This window comes from Manis pentadactyla, assembly GCF_030020395.1.
Source record: "Manis pentadactyla isolate mManPen7 chromosome 15 unlocalized genomic scaffold, mManPen7.hap1 SUPER_15_unloc_1, whole genome shotgun sequence".
NCBI classification, from domain to species: domain Eukaryota; kingdom Metazoa; phylum Chordata; class Mammalia; order Pholidota; family Manidae; genus Manis; species Manis pentadactyla.
The window spans coordinates 1408139-1433735 of record NW_026644588.1 but is presented as its reverse complement, the minus strand read 5'-3'; the positions used below and the strand labels follow the sequence as shown (position 1 = coordinate 1433735).

At 43.1% G+C, this 25597-nt stretch overlaps 1 protein-coding gene across 1 annotated transcript; it reads left to right on the top strand.

Annotated features, from left to right (window-relative positions):
* Positions 1-9228: 9228 nt before the first annotated feature.
* Positions 9229-11374, top strand: LOC130682291 (basic proline-rich protein-like). Its single transcript, XM_057496669.1, has 3 exons — positions 9229-9820; positions 10032-10118; positions 11282-11374. The coding sequence occupies exons 1-3, from the start codon at positions 9229-9231 to the stop codon at positions 11293-11295; spliced, it is 693 nt and encodes a 230-aa protein (XP_057352652.1). The 3' UTR covers positions 11296-11374.
* The last annotated feature ends 14223 nt before the right edge of the window (positions 11375-25597 follow it).

Genomic DNA, 25597 nt, shown 5'->3' with positions numbered 1-25597 from the left:
CCTGAGGGTGGGTGGGTGCGGGCGGTAGGCCCGGGGACGGGCAGGTACCTGAGGCGGGTCCCTCCTCGCAGCCGCCATCATCGGACTCCGTGGACGCAGCAGGGCGCGGTAGGCGCGACCCCGGCCCTGGCGCGGGGCCCGCGGACGGCGTTGCCGGGCCTCACACTCGCCTCCTTGCGGCGGGGACGGCGCCTCTTCTCGGACCTTCTCAACCCCGACCGGAGTTACAGCGTCAGTCACCCAGCGCACAGACCCAGACGCGGCCTAAACCACCGCGTGGAAGACGCCGGAAGCCCTTTCCGGACGCTTTGCGTGCCCTCTGTATTGCCCGACTCCTGAGCTTTCATTGGCTCACCACAACGGCGGCCAGCGCAGTCCCTTCTGGGTAATGTAGTTCTCACCGTTCTCCAAGCCTGATAGTACGGCACCCCTCACACGGACCTGCAGGGTAAAAGGGCGCTGGAAGAGGTGCTGGGAGGCCGTGCTCCTATTCTCCAAGTGCAGGGGAAAGGCTTGGCCCCCCCTTAAGGCGGGTGTTCTCAGATTTCTGAGAAGGGTTGGCAACTGGTCACCCTGAAAGCACAAACCGGGACCGACTCCATTTTGTTTTGTGCCCTCCGTTTTGAGTAACTAAGGCCCCGACATGACCCCTTTCCGGGAAGGTTCCCACGCCCGTGAACTTTCCCATGCCCAAGAAAGTTGCTACGCAAACCTCCCCGACCAGTCAGCCAGGACACACAGCCTCACCATCCAATCAGCTAGAGCCACGACCGTCACCCCACGAACTGCCCCTAGACCCCTATAAAAGCTTTGTGCTTTTGAAACTTGGACTCTCTGGCATCTTGCCGCTGTGTCCGTGCATGTAGGAGATTGAGCTCGAGTTAGCTCGAATAAAGGCTCTTTGCTTTTGCATCAGACTCGGCTCCCTAGCAGTCTTTGGGGATCACAAATTCTGGGCATATTTGGAGGCTCATCCGGGATCCTCAAGACCCCGAGGGACCCCGACCCGGAGAGTCTGACTGGCCACAGTTGGTATTTGTTCGTTCCTTGTCTCTTTTGTGTGTCCGCCTTCTGTCTGTGTTTGCGTGAGCTCTTTTCTGGAATCCCGGTACTGCCCGAAGCGGTCTATGTGGATGCACAGGTGGACCACGGGTGGAGGATTCGGAAGACGTTCCGATCCTACCTGGAGGGACGTGGAATCCCCTCCAAGGTGTGAGAAGAGGCGGGTCGCTGCCGCCGGTTGGCGTGAGGCCTGTAATCTAGGTTTCGGTTTTGCTTCCACAGAGTTGGAAGACTGCTTTCAAGGGCCCTCTGTTTGTCTGTTTCTGTGTTTTTCTGTTTTGTTTTGTGAACGTACTGGACGAACATTATGGGACAGGCTCAGACCACTCTCCTAAGTATTATGATTGATCATTTAAAAGAAGTCAGGAGAAGAGCTAGTAACCTCAGTGTAGAGGTCCGGAAGGGTCGGTGGCTGACTTTTTGTTCTAGCGAGTAGCCAGCTTTCAATGTCAGATGGCTGCCAGAGGGAACCTTATCATTAAGTCTCAATCTATGTTTGTGTGTCTAAGTGTGTAAATGAAAATATTTTTCTACCTCCAGGTGGCATTAATAAAAGCTGATTTAAAGACAAGCGCTTGTAAAAATTGGGCATTCTAAAACTTCTAGAAAATTCTAATAAAAAATATTAAGCATTAATGCTTATTTAAGTTGAACTGAAACAGACATGTCCTTATGGTTATCAGCTGCCTAAGTTTACCTAAAGTCATTTAAGTTGATGTTATCTGCTAAATCTTTCAAGAATAAAATGCTTAGAGGCTTGACTTTGTCTAATATTTGTAAGAAAAATTTTAGCCGAAATAAGCAGGCGAAGAGAGGCAACAAAGGGCCAGGTAGTTTATTTGAGTGCAACTCCCAGGTGATGTTCTGCAGTCTGGGTATTACAGACCGGGGAAGTCACACCCAGTCAGGGAGGTGGGGGCTTATAAGGGGTTAGGAGGGGGAGGAGTGGGCAAGCTATCCTAGGGTCGTGGAGAGGTATGATTGGCTAAAGGTGACATAATAGACAACTAGAAACATTTTTTCCTTCCAAGAGGGAGGAGGCTGACATCCGAGTCTTAGTTGGCACATCAGAAGGATGGAATTCAGAAAGAGCTGTCCCCTTTCCATATAAGGCACAGACCTTGGGGTCTGGTCTGCTCTCCCCCTATGGCATCTCGCTATTGTGTTTGCATGTCCTTGTTTTTCCTTCTTCCAGCCTAACAGTATTCAGAAAAGGTTTTGTAGGTAATCCAGCATAGTTGTTAAGAATGAATAAACTAAGTGTAGCAAGTGAACGTCTTGATAGTAATTGTGTGTTAGTGTGTATACCTACCTACAGCCTGAAAATCTATGTCATAACCTAAAACCTTAAAGTTTTGCTAAGTTAAAAAGATAGACTTTGTGCTTAGTGAGAGATTGTGCTGTAAAGCTCATGGTTACAGAAATTATAAAATGTGTTCATAAATTTGTCAATCTAAAGAATGTTAGCTTAACGTTTACAATAACCTACTCAGTGTTCACTAAAAGTTAAAGTTCCTAATGGTTTTAAGGTCTAATTAAAGCTACTTAAAGAAGAAAACATCTATACTTTCTGAAAAAGATGTGTATTTTAATAAGAGAAAGTATAAAGAATGGAAATTCTTTTTGTTGAGGATAAAAGAAGGTAATTGTTCTAAAGTACAGCTGTTTATTTAGAGGGAGAACTCTAAATGTAAAAAGAAGGTTGCAAAAAGTTTGAGGAGAATTGATATAGTCATGCTACATGAAATTAAAGCAAATAAGTCTCTATCAATTACACAGCAAAAGTAGAATTCTTTGTTAAAAGAACAAAAATTTATTAGTCAACCATTAATGTTGAAAGATTACAAAGGGTTTTCTAATTGTTTTATCAAAAGTTTCTCATGCTTAAAATCTCAATGAGTTGTCTGAGTATTAAAGATAATGAGATCTTTATATTAAAAAGACTAAAAGCTAAACTTTGCTAACTTTTCTTTATTTGCCTTTGAAATATTATGTTGTCATTCCAGTTAAATAAATAAGTATTGCTTCATGGCAACCTATAATCCTATTTAAGCAAGTGACAAAAAAAAAATCAAATGCAAAAGGTGCTTTTACCTCTAGTTCACTCTGATATTTTCCAGAGGGCCCTTGGAACATGTCAGAAGAATTTTTTCTCATTGGAGAAAGTATTTGGCTAATTTGGCTTATTCATCTGATATATATTTACCTGGAAAGCACTGTCAAAGGGAATGATGCTAAACTTTATCACCGAATGTTTTATGTTACAGAAATATCCAAATTTTCTTATGTCAACTGTCTTATGGTAAGCTCTCATCAGGTCTTTAACCATTGTTATTTGTAAGTCTTTTGTTATTTATAGTCACTTTTATTACTCTTAAGCTAGTAAAGAACTAGATTTCAGCAGAACAGGTATTAATTACATAGAATTAAGTAAACTAAGGAAGATGATTTTATGGCTTTTTGTTTCAAATGTTGTTGATAAAGTGTTTTAAGCTTTTTTCTTGTAAGCTGACAACAGTTTATTAAATGACTATCTTTATAAGCAGAATTGAAACTTTATCTTTCTGTCTACCTGATCCCTCCAGAATTTAAAAACCCTCAGTGACTATTTTTATATTTCATGGCAGTATGTTTATTTGCATAAGTCCAACAAGAATCTGCTTTCCTTGTAAGAGGACCAATTAAAAACACAGGTTATATTACCAAGGCTTTGACTGGAATGTTATACCTGAGAGACACGTGCATAAACTTAGATATGAACAGCTTCAAGGAACTAAGGTTGACTCTATAAAGCCAACAAAGCCCCTTGGAAGAACTGGCCTGGTATCTTGCTTACAAGGTTCACAGCAGCCTTACCAGGTTAGTAAGGAAGGTCACTTCCTGGCAGGTGCAGGAACCTCAGGATGTCTTGGGGACCTCGAGAAGAGAGGAATTCACCCAGATCTACAGGTACTGCAGGCAAAACCTGATGACAAGTCTGGCTTGGCTGTCTGGCCTCAAGAGGCCTTTAAAAGTTCAATCTGAAATTCCTTGCGAAAAGTTCCAGCAAAGCCAATTTAAAATAGCCTATGTAATCAATTGCTCTTCTTGCTGCATTTATGCAAATAATTAAGCCAAGTGTTAATTATTTTCTTAATCTGGCTACATCTAATAAAAATGAGGGTGATTTTAGAGAAAAGTATTGTTTCAATAATGCACTCTTATCCATAGTAAATCCTAATATTAGTCATTGGGACATAAACTAGATCCAGAATTCTGGCTTCTTCAAAATATCTGGCTATGATTTCCCAGAAGTTTTAGTTTTCTCCTGTCATTTCAATTAAAGTTTTACTATCTCTAGTTCTCATCTTCAACCATGCATTCTTAATCTCATCAAGTTTGTCCTTCCAGAAAAAAAATTCAACTCCAGATGTTGCTACTTAACCTAGTAACACGATTTCTTCTCTCGCCTAGAAACCAAAAAAAAAAAACTGCAAATAGTAATAGAAATGGAACCTAGAGTAGAAGTATCCATCTTCCGAGGCCCTCTCGAACAACCACTGATGGAGACCTTACTGCGTCCCCTCTCAGCATGAAGCAGCCAGAGCAGCCGTCATCCTCTTTTTCCAGTAGCAGCTAGCGTCTCTATCTCTAGAGGGGGGAATGAGAAAGGGACCGTGAGTGTAGACAGAACAGGGTGAGGGCCTCCAGAAAAAACAAGGCAGGATATTTGCAGTCAGCAATGTAAATACATGCTAGGAAACACCCCCTACTAAAACTATGTTGAACATTAAGCTCTAGAATCATTCTTCAGTGAGATCAGTTAATATTCCCCAGATAAAGAAGAGTAGCACATGTTTTATTATTCAAATCATTTGTGATCCTGTATAAGATTCACTTTAGCATACTAAAAGGACCAAGCCTATGTGCTGTCTTCCCTCCTTCAGGTCTGACTAGGTAATTTTGCAAACTGAACAGCTAATTTAGCATGCAGACCCTGCTGTAGACGGCGTAGTGAAAGGCAGGATTCTTTAGCAAATAGACAATATAATACCTCAGCCCACCTTAAGAGCTGAGCAGGCAGCCTTTTAATATGCTCCCAGACCAAAACGTTGGTATCCCAGAGAAAAGTCAAGGCAGGACAAGACCTCAAATCCCTTACTCTCTCAAGCTCCACCCTCCTTCAATATGCAGATGATCTGTGACCTCTCGCCATCCTACTGCTTTTACTAACCCTCGGGCCTTGTATCGTAAACAGGCTAGTCCAGTTTATCAGAGACCGCGTGGGGGCCATCTGACTAATGGTCCACCGTGCTCAACACAAGCCCCTAGTAACAGAAGAAAGCCAAATAGCAATGCAGCCAGTCCCATGATTGGGCCCGAAAGGAACATTACAAAGGGGGAATGAAAGAGCAAACCAGGACTGACTCCACTTTGTTCTGTGCCCTCCATCTTGAGTAACTATGTCCCTGACATGACGCCTTTCCGGGAAAGATCCAGAGCCCAACAAAGTAACCATGCAAAGCTCCCTGACCAATCAGCCAAGACCTACAGCTTCCCCAATCAACTAGAGCCACGACCATCACCCCACCAACTGCCCCTAGACCCCTATAAAGGCTTTGTGCTTTTGAAACTCGCACTCTCTCTCTGGCATCTTGCCACTGTGTCAGTGGAGATAGGAGATTGAGCTCAAGCTAGCTCAAATAAAGGCTCTTTGCTTTTGCATCGGACTCAGCTCCCTAGCAGTCTTTGGGGATCAGGAATTCTGGGCATAACAACCCAAGGTTTTAGAGACATGATTTCAGACTTTGATGTTTAGCAAGATTCCGGAGTCTAAACGTATTATTTTCAGTTGCTGTCAATGATTATAGAGCCCAAAGCATATGTCATTCCATGGAATCATTCAAATATAAAATGTGCCCACTCTTAGCTGGGACCTAATAAACATTTTCCTCTTCTCTTCCAGTGTAGCCCAAGATGTTAGAATCAGCTTTGTGAATTTCAGTATGTTGGGTAAAGAACAAAAGAATAAGACACCACACTGGGACAGGAGAGAGATGATAGAAAAGGGATGTTAGACTGCTCTAAAGCAGGAAGACAAAAGCGGAGCTCTGTTCCTGGTTCCTGCCTGTATAGCCACTGATTGTGTCCAACTCAGTGAGGAACAATGGTTTATCTCTATAGTATTTCTTACCCCATATCCTTATATACATTCCATTCCTTTGAGGAATCTGACAACTCTTTAAAAGAAGAGCCATTCAAGGAGGAAGTTAAACTGTCCCTGTTTGAAGATGACATGATATTGTACATAAAAACCCCAAATAATCCACTCCAAAACTACTAGATCTAATATCTGAATTCAGCAAAGTTGCAGGATACAAAATTAATACACAGAAATCTGTGGCATTCCTTCACACTAACAATGAACTAGCAGAGAGAGAAATCAGGAAAACAATTCCATTCACAATTGCATAAAAAAACACACCTAGGAATAAATCCAAAAAAGGAGGTGAAAGACCTATCCTCTGAAAACTACAAGACACTCATGGGAGAAATTAAAGAAGATACCAATAAATGGAAACACATCCTGTGCTCATGGATAGGAAGAATTAATATTGTCAAAATGGCCATCCTGCCTAAAGCAATCTACAGATTCAATGCACAGCATTCTTCAATGAAGTAGAGTAAATCGTCCTAAAATTCATATGGACCACAAAAGACCTCGAATAGCCAAAGCAATCCTGAGAAGGAAAAATAAAGCAAGGGAAATTGTACTCCCCAACTTCAAGCTCTACTACAAAGCCACAGTAATCAAGAAAATTTGGTACTGGCACAAAAACAGACCCATAGACCAATGGAACAGACTGGAGAGCCCTGATATAAATCCAACCATATATGGTCAATTAATATATGATAAAGGAGCCATGGACATACAATGGGAAAATGACAGCCTCTTCAACAGCTGGTGTTGGCAAAATTGGACAGGTATGCACAAGAGAATAAAACTGCATTATTGTTTAACCCATACACAAAAGTAAACTAGAAATGGATTAAAGACTTGAATGTAAGTCATGAAACCATAAAACTCTTAGAAGACAACATAGGCAAACATCTCCTGAATATAAGCATGAGCAACTTTTTCCTGGACCCATCTCCTTGAGAAAGGGAAACAAAAGCAAAAACGAACTCATGGGAGTACACCAAACTAAAAAGTTTTTGTACGGCAAAGGACATCATCAACAAAACAAAAAGGCATCCTACAGCATGGGAGGATATATTTGTAAATGACATATCCACCAATGGCTTAACATCCAAAATATATAAAGAACTTACACACCTCAGCATCCAAAAAGCAAATAACCTGATTAACAAATGGGCAGAGGATATGAAGAGACGGTTCTCCAAAGAAGAAATTCGGATGACCAACAGGCACATAAAAAGATGCTCCACATAACTAGTCATCAGGGAAATGCAAATTAAAACCACAATGAGATATCACCTCACACCAGCAAGGATGGCCATCATCGAAAAGACTAAAAACAACAAATGTTGGCAAGGATGTGGAGAAAGGGGAACTCTCCTACATTGCTGGTGGGAATGTAAGCTATTTCAACCATTGTGGAAAGCAAAATGGAGGTTCTTCAAAAAACTAAAAATAGAAATACCATTTGACCCAGGAATCCCACTCCTTGGAATATACCCAAAGAATACAACTTCTCAGATTCAAAAAGACATATGCACCCCTATGTTCATTGCAGTACTTTTTACAATAGCCAAGAAATGGAAGCAACCCAGGTGTCCATCTGTAGATGAATGGATAAAGAAGATGTGGTACATATACACACCATGGAATACTATTCAGCCATAAGAAACAAATCCTACCATCTGCAACAACATGGATGGAGCTAGAGGGTATTATGCTCAGTGAAATAAGCCAGGTGGAGAAAGACAAATGCCAAATGATTTCCCTCATTTGTGGAGTATAACAATGAAGCAAAACTGAAGGAACAAAATGGCAGCAGACTCAGACTCCAAGAATGAACTAGTGGTTACCAAAGAGGAGGGGTGTGGGAGGGCAGGTGGGGAGGGAGGGAGAAGGGGACTGAGGGGTATTATGTTTAGTGCACATGGTGTGGGGGATCACGGGGAGAACAGTGTAGCACAGAGAAGGGACACAGTGAATCTCTGGCATCTTGCTGCACTGATGGACAGTGACTGCACTGGGATATGGGTGGGGACTTCATAATATGGGTGAATGTAGTAACCACATTGTTTTTTCATGTGAAGTCTTCATAAGAGTGTATATCAATCATACCTTAATAAAAATTAAGAAAAAAAAGACAAGAACCAGTAACCAAATGTCATTTTGGAATAGGACAGTGTCTATAGTGTTCGCCTGTGCAAAGTGGACCACTGCAACCGTGAGATAAAGGTTTGGAACAAAAAGATCTCAACCATTTGATGGGAAGTGATAATCATGGCAACTGAATTGCAGGGATAGATCATGTCTGTATCGGGGAGTTTGTATCTCAGAAAAACGTATGAAATGAAAATCAATGAGAGCTGTTAATAATGATTACATAGTAATTCAAAGATAGTGGCTGGAGAGCTCTGGGAAAACATAAGCATAAAAAAATAAGTTAAAAATCTCAGGGAAAATTGAACAGGACATGCTGGAGTCTAGGAAGAGAGAGGATTATGTAAGCAATGGCTATGCTGAAAGTTTGGCCACTCAGGATTATATCCCATAAATTTGATTTTTTTAAATTTATGAAAACATTGATTAATGTTTGTAGGTGTAGTTAAAAAGGACTTTGTAAGGTAGATGTAACAGCAAAAAGAAATAAAATAGATGTGGATCTGTTTATTCAATTCTTTAATAAATATTCAATGAGCGGTGAGTTTCACTCACTACGGTAAGTTCATGAGACAAGTTAGGATATAAGAAAGACAAACCTACAAGTCTTAGCGTATTTAAGGAAAACAGTAAACAGGAAAGAAGTGCTAAATTCATTGTAGACTACAGTAGCTAAGACGGAAAAGAAGCTGAGGACGCCTCCTAGAGCCCCAGGATGAAGGTAAGCCCGGGTCTCGGGAGACAATGCAGCGGGTAGCCCCCCTGCCCCAAGGGGTCCAGGACGCCTCAGTGCTGTTTATATCGTCCAGGCGGCTTCCTGCTGTCCCGTGATGCCCCGAGGCTGTCCCGGCAGGTGTGCGGCAAAGGGCCTGCACCGGGGCCCTCCAGGCCCGGGGCTCACGCCTGCATCTCCACTCGCACACGGGGACCCTTCGGCGGCGCCGAGCCCTGGGGTGGCCGTCGGCGGTGGGTTGGACGCGGGCCGGGCTGTGGTGGGCGCGGAGCTGGCCCCCGGGGCGCCCTGGGTCCCGGCGGGTGGCGCCCCTGGGGGCCGGGGGGAGAGGCGTGGCTCGGCGACTCGCCGGGGGAGGGCAGCGCGGGCTCGGGGGCCGCGGCTGGGGATTCAGCCCCGCGGCGCGGCCATGGAGGCCCGGTCGAGGTGCCGCGGCCCCCGGAACCCAGGGTTCTGCGGGCCCAACCCGGCCGCCTCCCTCCCCGCGGCGCCCAGCCCGCCCTGTCCCCCATCACCCGCGGCCGCGAATCTCAGAGGCTCTGCTGCCCCGAAGCCAGTCGACTCGCGGAGGACAGGAACGATCCAGGGTCCCTCGGGAAAAGGGGAGCAGTGGGACCCGGCGCTTTGGTCAGATTCCGGGCTTGATGGTCCGATGGAAAAGCAAGCCGAGGGCGCCCTGCTACCGCTCGGTGAGGCCTCGCTGGGGCGTCCACGGCCCGACCCGGCTCTTCGGGGAGGGGCGCCCCCCTGGCCGCTCGGGTTCTGGTACCGCCCCGCTGTGTCCCCTGCACGACCTGGAGCACGTTCCAGGCGCCCCACACGTGCGCTCTCGTCCCTGGGCGCGCCCCGCCCCGCCCTCGCACAGCTGCTCTCAGCCGACACCCTGGTGTCCCCGTGCAGACTTCGGAGGCTGCTTCCGTGCCCATATCCCACGACCTTTGGGGCCCACGCAGGGATTCCAGCCTCAGGTTCAGCCCCGGGCTCTGAGTACGTGGAAGTGCAGAGTACAGCTGAACCCTCAAACCTGCTTTAAGGTAGAAAGAAAAGCATTTAAAGCCAGGGGAGACCCTTCCAGGAGGAGAATTTCTTGAGTTCGGGAAACTATCGTGTCAGGTGAATAAGAGGGGAGGGAGACCCCCAAATGATAGACTCTGGTCATACTACCCGGGCCCTCTGTTTCAAATAGCACGTGTCTACTTCCTGCTGGAGATCAATTTTGCTATGTGCAGTCACTCACTGGAAGAAAGCCGGGTTCCCTGACCTCATCTGGGGGGTGGAAGAGAGCGAGGCGGGAAGATGTGGGCTGCAAGCCTGAGTGGGATGTGCAGTGGGGAAGAGGAGCCAGGGAGCTTCCGGAGACCCAGTGAGCTTCACCGACTCTGGGCTCCATCCACCTGGAGGCACCGGGGCAGAGCTCCACGGTCTGGGGGACACTGAGGAGGGAGCTGGTTCCCAGGCAGATCCCTCCAGCTGCCCTGCGGAAAGAGAAGAGGGGTTTACGTGGGGCCTCAATCCTGAAGTGTCTTGATGTGATGGCTGCCGTTGTCTGAGGAATCCCTCTGGAGGGAAGCACCAAGCAGCTGGCTAAGACCAGTTGGCTGAGAATCCTGTCTGGGGCCTCAGCTTGCATCCAGCAAGAAGTGCGTGTTTGTAAAGGCAAAGGAGGAAGGAGTTCCCAAGGATGCCCACCCCCAGCTGAGTGAGGAAGATAAGCCCCGTTTCCCACTTGGCAGGAGCTGTCATGCCGGCTCTAAACGTTGGAGCCAGAGGAAGGGCAGCTCAGCAAACAAAAGGAAACGTGATAAACTGAGGTACATCCAGGCGATGGCACGTGATTCAGGGCTAAACTGAACTGAGCTGTCAAGCCACGAACAAAGACACGGAGGAAACTTAAATGCATGTTCCCAAGTGAAAGAAGCCAATCAGCAAAGACTGCATGCTGCACGAGTCCAACCACATGGCATTCAGGAAAAGGCAAAACTGTGGAGACAATAATAAGATCGGTGACTGCAAGGACAGTGGAGTCTGGGGAGGGAACGAATAGGCACAGCAAAGAGAGGCTTTGGGGCAGGGAAAATGAATATGCTATATGCTGCATAACATCACAGTGACTGATGCACATGACCCATTACCTGTCTGTCCACCCGCAGGGTTGGCAGCATGAAGAGTGAACCCTGATTGTGGACTTGGGTTACTGTGATGGATCAAGGCAGGTTCCTCCTTGTAAAAAGTGTGCCATCTGGTGAGTGAGGTTGATAATGGTGCAGGCTATCATGTGCTCTACTGGATCATTATTGTGCAAAACATGGACACTAGCATATGATGGAGAGAAAAATGGAGCATTAAATAAAACCAAGTTATGAAATTGTTTAGTTTATTTGAGGGTGTTATGTTCTATGGAAAATGGAGAAGAAAGCAGAGCATAGATGAGGAAAAGTTTAGTTGGCAAGGATGGGTTGGGACATTAAATAGGTTATTCTGTGTTAGACTCAGAGGGAAGGTGATACTTAAAAATATTTTAAAGCAGTAGGGGCAGGTTCAATTCTCCCTATGAAATCTCTAAATGGTCCTATTTTCTCTTGCCTCAGTGCGTCTGGGTGATAGATCGGACCGACACTAAAGGACACTAATGAGGAGTCAGTGGGAGGCTGGGAACCTGTCTGTTGTTGCTCCACAAAAGGAAAATATTTCAATATTGGAGCAGTGGGTGTGACACTGGTATAGGTTTTTGTAGACACTCTTTACTTTTGGACGATCTTTTCCTAGCTGTTTCTTCATGATGAGGTCAAATTATATTAGATTATGTTTAAAATGCTATTAAATATTGTATGTGCTATTTCTCTTTCAGGTAAGGTAGATACATGGATTGGTATTTCTAATCTTTTATTTTAATGCAATTTCAATTTACAGAAAAGTCTCAAGTAATGGAAAGAGAAAGTTGCTATGCTCTTTAACCAGGTTTACACCTACCTACTCCTACTCTTCCCTCTTCTTTTCCTTCCCTTAATTCTTTTCCAGCTTTATTGAGATGTAATTGACATACAGCATTGTGTAAGTCTAAGGTGTACAATAGATGGTTTGATGCATGCATATATTGTGAAATGAATAAAGTAGGGCTAGTCAACACCTCCGTCTCCCCACATAATTACCTGTGTGTGTGTGTGTGTGTGTGGTTAAGACACCTGAGATCTACTGTCTTAGTAATATTTACATATATAATACAACATTGTTCACTAGTCCCCACGCTGTACATTAGATCCCCAGAGGTTTTCACCTTAAAACTGGAAGTTTGTGCCCTTTGGCCATCATCTCCCCATTCCCCATCCCTCAATCCATGGCTATTAGAATTCTCCTGTTTCTATGAGTTCAGCTCTTTTAGATTCCACATTTAAGTGAGATTATTATACAGTGTTTGCCCTTCTGCTTCTGATGGATTTCACTTAGCATAATGCCCTCAAGGTCCATCCATGGTGTTGCAAATGGAAGGATTTCCTTCTTTCTCATGGCTGAAAGGTTTCCTCACATCTTCTTATCCGCTCTTCCACAGAGGGACACTTTGGTTCTTGGCTCCTGCAAATAAAGCTGCCATGAACAAGACAGTACAGACATTGCTTCAGGACCCTCTTTTCACTTCCTTGGACCTGTGCCCAGAGGTGGGATTGCCGGATCGCACGGCACCTCTATTTCAAATTTTTTGAGGAACCTGCAGAGTGTTTCCCACAGTGTCTGCACCCATTTCCATTCATGCCAACAGTTCGTAAAGGTTCTATTTTTCTTTATTCTGCTTTGTACATTCTGGTGTTACGACCTCTATTACATTTTTCATTTCATTCATTGTATTCTTCAGCTGTAGGGTTTCTGTTTTCTACCTTTTTTACCCCCCACAATTTCCATCTCTTTGCTAAAATTTTCACTTTGTTCCTATATTCTTTTCCTGATTTCATTGAATTGTCTTTCTGTGTATTCTTATAGCTCATTGGGATTCTTTAAAGTAGCTATTTGTAATTTTTTACTGGGCAAATCACACATCTCTGTATCTCTGGGGTCACTTACTAGAAAATAACTGTGTTCCTTTGTGGTGTCATGTTTCCTCGATCTTTCAAGTTCCTTGGGGTCTTGCGTTGTTGCCGTCTCTTTGGAGGAGAGGCTACCTCTTCCGGTCCTTACTGAGTGACTTTGGGAGGGAATACCTTCTGTCAGCCCTAATAGTCGTTCTAAGGCTTCCTCAGACCTCATGTGGACATGCCTGCTCCACACTTTTGCTCTCTCTTGAGGCAGAATTCCTATGTTCGGATGCCTTCTTTCCAGCCTTCACAGCCGGGCCAAGGTGCCAATGGCCTTCCCTCTGCTTTCCTAAGTGTGGTGCTAAACACTCATTTGCAGTCTCCAGGCCCACAGTCCTGGCCAGCTCTCTGCTGCACCCACTAGCACCTGCAGAAGCTCACTCTTTCAGCGATCGCGAGCACAGCGCACAGCGTGCACAACGGCCTGGCCGCGCATGAGGGTGTGTATGGGTGGGGCACATGGATTGCTGAATGTGCCCACAGGCCAGGTGAGGGGTTCCATGGGCAATCACCCCAGCAACTCCTAAGTGGCCCTAATGATGGAGTCCAGATGCAGTAGGACCCACATGTCTCGGATATGTTCTCCTCTGAGCCTGTGCGGCCCACGGCTTGGTGCTCTGGTTGGGCTGAGAGAAATGGGCCTCTGTGTGCAGGCCAAGACCCGCACTGCTGGGGAGCCAGGTGCTCATGCACATGCGCTCGCTGTCCACCTCGTGGTGCTGAACTGTGCCACCTTTGGGGAGGGGTGACACAAGTAAAGTCAAACTGTTCCTCTTACTTTCCCCATTGAGTCCAATCTCAGATGTTTCTCTCCAGCAGTCCACTGGACTCCTGGCCTTCCACAAAGACACTCCTCAGTATTTTCCAGGGGGCTCCCAGACCAGAATTGAGTGAGCTGGACCGGTTCAGGGGACACAGTGAGACTGAGTTCTGCAAGCCTCTTCCCCAAGTTACTGGTGGCCCAGACTCTTGTTCCCTTGGCATAGGGTGCCGGTGATAGAATCAGAGCCAAACCAGGGAGCTGTCGAGTCTCCAGGGGTGTCGAGCTGCATGTGAGTCTGTGTCCAGGACCATGGCTAGTGGGTCAGCTGCCCAGGTGCAGGCCCGTCTCCCCGGAATAGCTGTCCTCATTCACGGGCTGCTCTGATCTCACAGTCTCCTGCCTGGATCCTGCAGTACCCACAGAGGCACTTTTGTCCATGGCTGGTTGCCAGATTGTTGTTGAGGGGCATATACGGTCATTCTGCTGTATTGCTGATGTCACCCCTTCCTTTCCACTTATTTTAGGTTCTCATCCATGGAAGATTTAAAGAATGCTGTGTAATTCTTTTTATTAGGGCCTCTTTTTTAGAGCAGTTTTAGGTTTATGTAAAATTGAGAGGAAGGTACAGATATTTCCAGTACACGGCCATCCAGCAAGTGGAGGCCTGACACCAGAGTGCTACTTTCGTTACAGTAGATGAACAAAATCCACCACCAAAATTCGAAGTTCACACTAGGGCTCACTCTTGGTCTTGTATATATTGTAATTTTGACAAATATATGATGACATGTGTCCCCCATTGTGGCATGATGACACCACAGGCTCACTGCCCTACAGGTTCTCTTTGTCCCGCATCTGCATCCCTCCTTCCCTACCAACTCCTAGCAGCCATTGAGGCTTTACTCTGTCCATAGTTAATGCATTTTTCAGACTGTTGTATAGTTGACAGTTTTGTTCTTTCGCTTATTAATACACACTTAAGGTTTCTCCATGCCTTTTCCTGGCTTAATAGCTCAGCAACGATTCCGTAAACCTCTCTCAAGGGCTTAGCCTTTGATCTCAGTCACTATCTAGCAGTGGGATCGCTGAATCACATGGTAGGTACATGTTAACTATAGAAGAAAGTCCAACCACTTTTGCAAATTGCATACACCAATTTTCACTCCCACCGGCAATGTCTGCCTGTTCTACTTTCTCCACATTCTCAGCTTTGCTACTGTCGGTTTTCTTTTTAATTTTATACCTTCTACTGGGGATGTCAATATCACCTAGTGACTTTAATATGCACTTTCATAATGAATAATGATGTTGAGCTTATGGTCCATTTGAATATGTTCTGTCATGAAGTGTCTTTATAACTTCTGCATTATTTATTGCATTGTGCGTGTTTTGCTTTCTTCATATATTCTGGATACAACTGAACTATCACAACTAAGATTTGAAAATATTTTCTGCCAGGCTGTGGCTTAATTTTCTGTTGTGTTGAGTGTCTTTGGAAGAGAACAGTTTAAATTTTATTTTTCTTTTAAATAATTATTTTTTATTGAAGGGTAGTTGACGCACAGTATTACATTACATTAGTTTCAAGTGTACAACACAGTGGTAGAACATTTATATACATAATTCTAGGTTCCAGCTATCACCCTACCAAGCTGTTACAATATCTTGACTATATTCCTTATGCTATACACTACATCCCGGTTACTTATTTATTTTACCATTGGAAGTCTGTCCTTTTTTTTTTTTTTTGTGAGGGCATCTCTCATATTTATTGATCAAATGGTTAACGACAATAAAATTCTGTATAGGGGAGTCAATGCTCAATGCACAATCATTAATCCACCCCAAGCCTAATTTTCATCAGTCTCCAATCTTCTGAGGCATAACAAACAAGTTCTTACATGGAGAACAAATTATTACATAATGAATAAGTTACATGGTGAACAGTACAAAGGCAGTCATCACAGAAACTTTTGGTTTTGCTCATGCATTATGAACTCTAAACAGTTCAAATATGAATACTCATTTGGTTTTTATACTTGATTTATATGTGGATACCACATTTCTTTCTTTATTATTATTATTTTTAATAAAATGCTGAAGTGGTAGGTAGATACAAGATAAAGGTAGAAAACATAGTTTTGTGTTGTAAGAGAGCAAATGTAGATGATCAGGTGTGTGCCTGTAGACTATGTGTTAATCCAAGCTAGACCAGGGCAATAAAACATCCACGTATGCAGAAGATTTCTCTCAGAACAGGGGGGGTGAGGTTCTAAGCCTCACCTCTGTTGATCCCCAATTTCTCACCTGATGGCCCCCCTGCGACTGTGCCTGTCTTAGGTTGTTCCTCCCTTGAGGAATCTTACCCGTCTCTGGCTAACCAGTCATCTTCCGGGGCCATACAGGGAAATGTGAAGTTGGTAAGTGAGAGGGAAGCCTTATTGTTTGAAAATGTTATCTTTTTACTTCTTTGCATATTTATGCCCTGTGGCTTCTATGCCCAGTATTTGTCTTGAGGTATCTTTACCACTTGGAAGAATTATGATACTCGGTAAATTTGATATGAGGCACGAATTCTATTTAAGGGCTGTAATTAGGAAGGAAGAAGAAAAGCTATAGAAGTAGCAGGCGGAAGAAAACATGGGAAGATTGATTATTTCTTTGACGTATCTTCTTGTAGAGTAACTTCAGCATGTATAGGTTTTAAGCTACTACTTAAATTGCGCACACACATTAACATAATAGGAGTATAGTTACATAACCAAAGCATATCTGTAATTACCAGCCATCTCCAGTGAAACCAAGAAAACCAGTTAGGCACCTTAGGCATTTGTGAAAACTTATCTATGATATGGTGGATATTGTCCAACTGAACTTGAACAGTCTGAGAGAAATCAGACAAATTAAAACAACCCATTCCTGGGGAATGTTCACATCCCTTATGTTCCTTTAACAGTAAATAGTCTGTAGTTGTAAGATTTTGGAGCGCTACAATTTGCACTTCTCCTAATTCTTGGTTGAGTTCCAACAGTATAGATCCAGTCAAATTTGTTTTTTCACTGTATGCACAGGCCAGCTTAGATATCTCCTTCATTCCCATGGCAAGTCCAGGAGCTGGTAGGATGAGTGCATCTACAGCTGTAGCAGTGCGTTGATCTTTGTTGGGATTTCTTGATGACCATCTTCTGGCATGAGTCTTCCAGAGAGTGCTGATGTTGGAAGTTCTCTTTCATATCGTATCTTAGTTCATTTTCAGGGTAGCCCAATTAGGCTTTAATTTCTGTATAAACACAAACAGACCCTTTGCCTACACTTGTATATGCCCTTTATACCCTTGTGTAGAACTCATTGGAGGTTACCACACAGGAACAATCCTTTTTGTTTGTTTGTTTGTTTGTTTTGTTTTGTTTTGTTTTTGGTATCACTAATCTACACTTACATGACAAATATTATGTTTACTAGGCTCTCCCCTGTATCAGGTCTCCCCTATAAACCCCTTTACAGTCACTGTCCATCAGCATAGAAAAATGTTGTAGAATCACTACTTGCCTTCTCTGTGTTGTACAGCCCTCCCTTTTCTCCTACCCCCCCATGCATGCTAATCTTAATACCCCCCTACTTCTCCCCCACCTTCTTCCTCCCTACCCACCCATCTTCCCCAGTCCCTTTCCCTTTGGTACCTGTTAGTCCATTCTTGAGTTCTGTGATTCTGCTGCTGTTTTGTTCCTTCAGTTTTTCCTTTGTTCTTATACTCCACAGATGAGTGAAATCATTTGGTATTTCTCTTTCTCCGCTTGGCTTGTTTCACTGAGCATAATACCCTCCAGCTCCATCCGTGTTGCTGCAAATGGTTGGATTTGCCCTTTTCTTATGGCTGAGTAGTATTCCATTGTGTATATGTACCACATCTTCTTTATCCATTCATCTATCGATGGACATTTAGGTTGCTTCCAATTCTTGGCTATTGTAAATAGTGCTGCGATAAACATAGGGGTACACTGATCTTTCTCATACTTGATTGCTGCATTCTTAGGGTAAATTCCAAGGAGTGCAACTCCTGGGTCAAATGGTAAGTCTGTTTTGAGCATTTTGATGTACCTCCATACTGCTTTCCACAATGGTTGAACTAACTTACATTCCCACCAGCAGTGTAGGAGGATTCCCCTTTCACCACAGCCTCGTCAACATTTGTTGTTGTTTGTCTTTTGGATGGCAGCCATCCTTACTGGTGTGAGGTGATACCTCATTGTAGTTTTAATTTGCATTTCTCTGATAATTAGCGATGTGGAGCATCTTTTCATGTGTCTGTTGGCCATCTGTATTTCTGTTTTGGAGAACTGTCTGTTCAGTTCCTCTGCCCATTTTTTAATTGGGTTATTTGTTTTTTGTTTGTTGAGGCGTGTGAGCTCTTTATATATTCTGGACGTCAAGCCTTTATCGGATGTGTCATTTTCAAATATATTCTCCCATACTGTAGGGTTCCTTTTTGTTCTATTGATGGTGTCTTTTGCTGTACAGAAGCTTTTCAGCTTAATATAGTCCCACTTACTCATTTTTGCTGTTGTTTTCCTTGCCCGGGGAGATATGTTCAAGAAGAGGTCACTCATGTTTATGTCTAAGAGGTTTTTGCCTATGTTTTCTTCCAAGAGTTTAATGGTTTCATGACTTACATTCAGGTCTTTGATCCATTTGGAGTTTACTTTTGTATATGGGGTTAGACAATGGTCCAGTTTCATTCTCCTACATGTAGCTGTCCAGTTTTGCCAGCACCACCTGTTGAAGAGACTGTCATTTCGCCATTGTATGTCCATGGTATTGGGGTTTTTTGATGATCATCTTCTGGCATGAGTCTTCCAGAGAGTGCTGATGTTGGAAGTTCTTTTTCATATCGTATCTTAGTTGATGTTCGGGGTAGCCCAATTAGGCTTTGATCCTCTGTATAAAGACAAACAGGCCCTTTGCCTACACTTTTATATGCCCTTTATACCCTTGTGTAGAACTCATTGGAGGTCACTACACAGGAACTGCCTTTTTTTTTTTTGGTATCATTAATCTACACTTACATGACGAATATTATATTTACTAGGCTCTCCCCTATACCAGGTCCCCCCTATGAACCCCTTTACAGTCACTGTCCATCAGCATATCAAAATGTAGAATCACTACTTTCCTTCTCTCTGTTGTACAGCTCCCCCCTTCTCCCACCCCCCATGCATGCTAATCTTAGTACCCCCTTTCTTCTTCCCCCGCCTTATCCCTCCCTACCCAACCATCCTCCCCAGTCCCTTTCCCTTTGGTACCTGTTAGTCCATTCTTGAGTTCTGTGATTCTGCTGCTGTTTTGTTCCTTCAGTTTTTCCTTTGTTCTTATATTCCACAGATGAATGAAATCATTTGGTATTTCTCTTTCTCTGCTTGGCTTCTTGTACTGAGCATAATACCCTCCAGCTCCATCCATGTTGCTGCAAATGGTCGGATTTGCCCTTTTCTTATGGCTGAGTAGTATTCCATTGTGTATATGTACCACATCTTCTTTATCCATTCATCTATCGATGGACATTTAGGTTGCTTCCAATTCTTGGCTATTGTAAATAGTGCTGTGATAAATATAGGGGTGCATTGGTCTTTCTCAAACTTGTTTGCTGCATTCTTGGGGTAAATTCCTAGGAGTGCAATTCCTGGGTCAAATGGTAAATCTGTTTTGAGCATTTTGATGTACCTCCATACTGCTTTCCACAATGGTTGAACTAATTTACATTCCCAACAGCAGTGTAGGAGGGTTCCCCTTTCTCCACAACCTCGTCAACATTTGTTGTTGTTTGTCTTTTGGATGGCAGCCATCCTTACTGGTGTGAGGTGATACCTCATTGTAGTTTTAATTTGCATTTCTCTGATAATTAGTGATGTGGAGCATCTTTTCATGTGTCTGTTGGCCATCTGTATCTCTTTTTTGGAGAACTGTCTGTTCAGTTCCTCTGCCCATTTTTTAATTGGGTTATTTGTTTTTTGTTTGTTGAGGCGTGTGAGCTCTTTATATATTCTGGACATCAAGCCTTTATCGGATCTGTCATTTTCAAATATATTCACCCATACTGTAGGGTTCCTTTTTGTTCTATTGGTGGTGTCTTTTGCTGTACAGAAGCTTTTCAGCTTAATATAGTCCCACTTGTTCATTTTTGCTGTTGTTTTCCTTGCCCGGGGAGATATGTTCAAGAAGAGGTCACTCATGTTTATGTCTAAGAGGTTTTCGCCTATGTTTTCTTCCAAGAGTTTAATGGTTTCATGACTTACATTCAGGTCTTTCATCCATTTTGAGTTTACATTTGTATATGGGGTTAGACAATGGTCCAGTTTCATTCTTCTACATGTAGCTGTCCAGTTTTGCCAGCACCATCTGTTGAAGAGACTGTCATTTTGCCATTGTATTTCCATGGCTCCTTTATCAAATATTATTTGACCATATATGTCTGGGTTAATGTCTGGATTCTGTAGTCTGTTCCATTGGTCTGTGGCTCAGTTCTTGTGCCAGTACCAAATTGTCTTGATTACTATGACTTTATAGTAGAGCTTGATGTTGGGGAGGGAGATCCCCCCTACTTTTTTCTTCTTTCTCAGGATGGCTTTGGCTCTTCTGGGTCTTTGGTGTTTCCATATGAATTTTTGAATTATTTGTTCCAGTTGATTGAAGAATGTTGCTGGTAGTTTCATAGGGATTGCATCAAATCTGTATATTGCTTTGGGCAGGATGGCCATTTTGATGATATTAATTCTTCCTAGCCATGAGCATGGGATGAGTTTCCATCTGTTAGTGTCCCCTTTAATTTCTCTTAAGAGTGACTTGTTGTTTTCAGAGTATAAGTCTTTCACTGCTTTGGTTAGATTTATTCCTAGGTATTTTATTTTTTTTTGATGCAATTGTGAATGAAGTTGTTTTCCTGATTTCTCTTTCTGTTGGTTCATTGTTAGTGTATAGGAAAGCCACAGATTTCTGTGTGTTGATTTTGTATCCTGCAACTTTGCTGTATTCTGATACCAGTTCTAGTACTTTTGGGGTGGAGTCTTTAGGGTTTTTTATGTACAGTATCATGTCATCTGCAAATAGTGACAGTTTAACTTCTTCTTTACCAATCTGGATTCCTTGTATTTCTTTGTATTGTCTGATTGCCGTGGCTAGGACCTCCAGTACTATGTTAAATAACAGTGGGGAGAGTGGGCATCCCTGTCTAGTTCCCAATCTCAGAGGAAATGCTTTCAGCTTCTCACTGATCAATATAATGTTGGCTGTGGGTTTATCATAGATGGCCTTTAGTATGTTGAAGTACTTGCCCTCTATTCCCATTTTGCTGAGAGTTTTTATCATGAATGGATGTTGAACTTTGTCAAATGCTTTTTCAGCATCTATGGAGATGATCATGTGGTTTTTGTCTTTCTTTTTGTTGATGTGGTGGATGATGTTGATGGACTTTCGAATGTTGTACCATCCTTGCATCCTTGGGATGAATCCCACTTGGTGATGGTGTATGATCCTTTTGATGTATTTTTGAATTCGGTTTGCTAAAATTTTGTTGAGTATTTTTACGTCTACGTTCATCAGGGATATTGGTCTGTAGTTTTCTTTTTTGGTGGGGTCTTTGCCTGGTTTTGGTATTAGGGTGATGTTAGCTTCATAGAATGAGTTTGTGAGTATCCCCTCCTCCTCTATTTTTTGGAAAACTTTAAGGAGAATGGGTATTATGTCTTCCCTGTATGTCTGATAAATTTCCGAGGTAAATCCATCTGGCCCGGGGGTTTTGTTCTTTGGTAGTTTTTTGATTACCGCTTCAATTTCGTTGCTGGGAATTGGTCTGTTTAGATATTCTGTTTCTTCGTTGGTCAATCTTGGAAGGTTGTATTTTTCTAGGAAGTTGTCCATTTCTCCTAGGTTTCCCAGCTTGTTAACATATAGTTTTTCGTAGTATTCTCTAATAATTCTTTGTATGTCTGTGGGGTCCGTCGTGATTTTTCCTTTCTTGTTTCTGATACTGTTGATTTGTGTTGACTCTCTTTTCTTCTTAATAAGTCTGGCTAGAGGCTTATCTATTTTGTTTATTTTCTCGAAGAACCAGCTCTTGGTTTCACTGATTTTTGCTATTGTTTTATTCTTCTCAATTTTATTTATTTCTTCTCTGATCTTTATTATGTCCCTCCTTCTGCTGACCTTAGGCCTCATCTGTTCTTCTTTTTCCAATTTCGATAATTGTGACATTAGACCATTCATTTGTGATTGTTCTTCCTTTTTTAAATATGCTTGGATTGCTATATACTTTCCTCTTAAGACTGCTTTTGCTGTGTCCCACAGAAGTTGGGGCTTAGTGTTGTTGTTATTTGTTTCCATATATTGCTGGATCTCCATTTTGATTTGGTCGTTGATCCATTGATTATTTAGGAGCGTGTTGTTAAGCCTCCTTGTGTTTGTGAGCCTCTTTGCTTTCTTTGTACAGTTTATTTCTAGTTTTATGCCTTTGTGGTCTGAAAAGTTGGTTGGTAGGATTTCAATCTTTTGGAATTTTCTGAGGCTCTTTTTGTGGCCTAGTATGTGGTCTATTCTGGAGAATGTTCCATGTGCACTTGAGAAGAATGTGTATCCCGTTGCTTTTGAATGTAGAGTTCTGTAGATGTCTATTAGGTCCATCTGCTCTACTGTGTTGTTCAGTGCTTCCGTGTCCTTACTTATTTTCTGCCTGGTGAATCTATCCTTTGGGGTGAGTGGTGTGTTGAAGTCTCCTAGAATGAATGCATTGCAGTCTATATCCCCCTTTAGTTCTGTTAGTATTTGTTTCACATATGCTGGTGCTCCTGTGTTGGGTGCATATATATTTAGAATGGTTATATCCTCTTGTTGGACTGAGCCCTTTATCATTATGTAGTGTCCTTGTTTATCTCTTTGTTACTTTCTTTGTTTTGAAGTCTATTTTGTCTATTAGTACTGCAACCCCTGCTTTCTTCTCTCTGTTGTTTGCCTGAAATATGTTTTTCCATCCCTTGACTTTTAATTTGTACGTGTCTTCGTGTTTGAGGTGAGTTTCTTGTAAGCAGCATATAGATGGGTCTTGCTTTTTTATCCATTCTGTTACTCTGTGTCTTTTGATTGGTGCATTCAGTCCATTAGCATTATGGTGACGATTGAAAGATATGTACTTATTGCCATTGCAGGCTTTAAATTCGTGGTTACCAAAGGTTCAACGTTCGGTTCTTTAGTATCTTGCTGCCTAACTTAGCTCGCTTATTGAGCTGTTATATACACTGTCTGGATATTCTTTTCTTCTCTCCCTTCTTATTCCTCCTCCTCCATTCTTCATATATTGGGTGTTTTTTGTTCTGTGGTCTTTCTAGGAGTGCTCCCATCTAGAGCAGTCCCTGTAAGATGTTCTGTAGAGGTGGTTTGTGGAAAGCAAATTCCCTCAGCTTTTTTTTGTCTGGGAATTGTTTAATCCCACAATCATATGTAAATGATATTCGTGCTGGATACAGTATCCTTGGTTCAAGGCCCTTCTGTTTCATTGCATTAAATAAATAATTCCATTCTCTTATGTCCTGTAGGGTTTCTGTTGAGACGTCTGACGTTAGCCTGGTGGGTTTTCCTTTATAGTTGACCTTTTTGTCTCTAGCTGCCTTTAAAACTCTTTCCTTGTCCTTGATCTTTGCCATTTTAATTATTATGTGTCTTGATGTTGTCCTCCTTGGAGCCTTTCTGTTGGGGGTTCTGTGTATTTCCGTGGTCTGTTCGATTATTTCCTCCCCCAGTGTGGGGAAGTTTTCAGCAATTATTTCTTCCAAGACACTTTCCATCCCTTTTCCTCTCTCTTCTTCTTCTGGTACCCCTATAATAGGGATATTGTTCCTTTTGGATTGGTCACACAGTTCTCTTAACATTGTTTCATTCCTGGAGATCATTTTATCTCTCTATGTCAGGTTCTATGCGTTCCTGTTCTCTGGTTTCTATTTCATCAATGGCCTCTTGCATCCTATCCATTCTGCTTATAAACCCTTCCAGAGTTTGTTTCATTCCTGTAATCTCCTTTATGGCATCTGTGATCTCCTTCCGGACTTCATCCCATCTCTCTTGCATATTTCTCTGCATCTCTGTCAGCATGTTTATGATGCTTATTTTGAATTCTTTGTCAGGAAGACTGGTTAGGTCTGTCTCCTTCTCTGGTGTTGTCTCTGTGATCTTTGTCTGCCTGTAGCTTTGCCTTTTCATGGTGGTAGGAATAGTTTGCAGAGCTGGGACGAGTGACGGCTGGAAGAACTTCCCTTCTTGTTGTTTTGTGGCCCTCCTCTCCTGGGAGAACAGCGACCTCTAGTGGCTTGTGCTGAGCAGCTGCGCGCAGACAGGGCTTCTCTTCCTGCCCGGCTGCTATGGAGTTTATCTCCGCTGTTGCTGCGGGCATAGCCTGGCTTGGGCTGACCCTTTACGAGGCACTGGGTTCTCGCAGGTGTGAATGTGGTCTGGATGTTGTCCTGTCTCCTCTGGTCTTTATTCTAGGAAGAGTTGTCTTTGTTATATTTTCATAGATATATGTGGTTTTGGGAGGAGATTTCCGCTCCTCTACTCACGCCGCCATCTTGGCCCCACCTAGTGACATTTCTTATACTGTATGTTTGATAGAATTCCCTACGGAAGGCATCTGGGCCCCAGGGTTTCTTTGTGGGAAGATTATCAATAATTTAGTACAATTTCTCCTTATGTCAGTTTTAATAATGTGTGACTTTTAAGGAACTTGTACACTTCATCCGAATTGTTTAAATTTGGGCTCACAGTGTTTCATTATGACACTTTCAGCTTCTGTAGGGTCAGAAGGCAGACTCTCCCTCCTCTTTGTTGGTCTATCTGAGTTGTCGTTTTTGGTTTTTTTGGAAAGAACTAGCTTTCCATCAATTTGCATAGTTTTTCTGTTTCCTATTTCAATGAATTTAGCTCTAAGCTTTACAAATACAGGCTGTTTATTCACTGTCACATGCATTTGGCAGAGACCCAAAGGAAGCAGATGGGAATGGTTTACAATGGAAGCAAGGTTCCAGGTATGCGCTGAATAGAATACTGGCACCAGGAGGCTGAGTGGAGGCAGGGATGCTTTGTGACTCATTAGCGTACATGTGTGGCATTCTCTCGTTGGCCCTAAGTAGGCAGAAATTAAGAAAGGTACCAATAGTTAAGCCTGTAACTGCGAACTTCTTAAAACATATTGTAGAAAGCTGAATATAGGATATTTAGGGCATCCTGACAAAGTAAATACAGGCATTAGGGCCAAATCATTAAATACAGGACATGTTCTTGAATTGCAGCCAGTTCAAGGCAGGATAAAGGCAGAGAGGCAGGATTTGGGACACATACCTTATTAGGATCTCTGGGTGAATGCTTTGGGGTTCCTGGACAGAGGCTAAATTGGTCAATTCAAACAAAAAAGGGGTTTTGGTAAGCCCCAAGGAGGTCTCATCTCAGGGGCAGGGACATAAGCCATACAGATGCTGGCAAGTGGGGGAGATTGTTGATCACAAGGGCCTTTGGGAATTCCTGTCAGGAACTTACATTTGCTCGTGTCTCTGCAGGCTGCTTTCTAGGGTGTGTGCTTCCATTAGGGGGCGAGTATCTGATTAATG

Excerpts from the sequence above, each read along its gene's own strand:
- LOC130682291 (XM_057496669.1), top strand. The coding sequence starts at position 9,229 with ATGCCCCGAGGCTGTCCCGGCAGGTGTGCGGCAAAGGGCCTGCACCGG. Across the intron at positions 9,821-10,031 it reads GGGCGCCCTGCTACCGCTCG|ACTTCGGAGGCTGCTTCCGT; the intron begins GTGAGGCCTCGC and ends GTCCCCGTGCAG.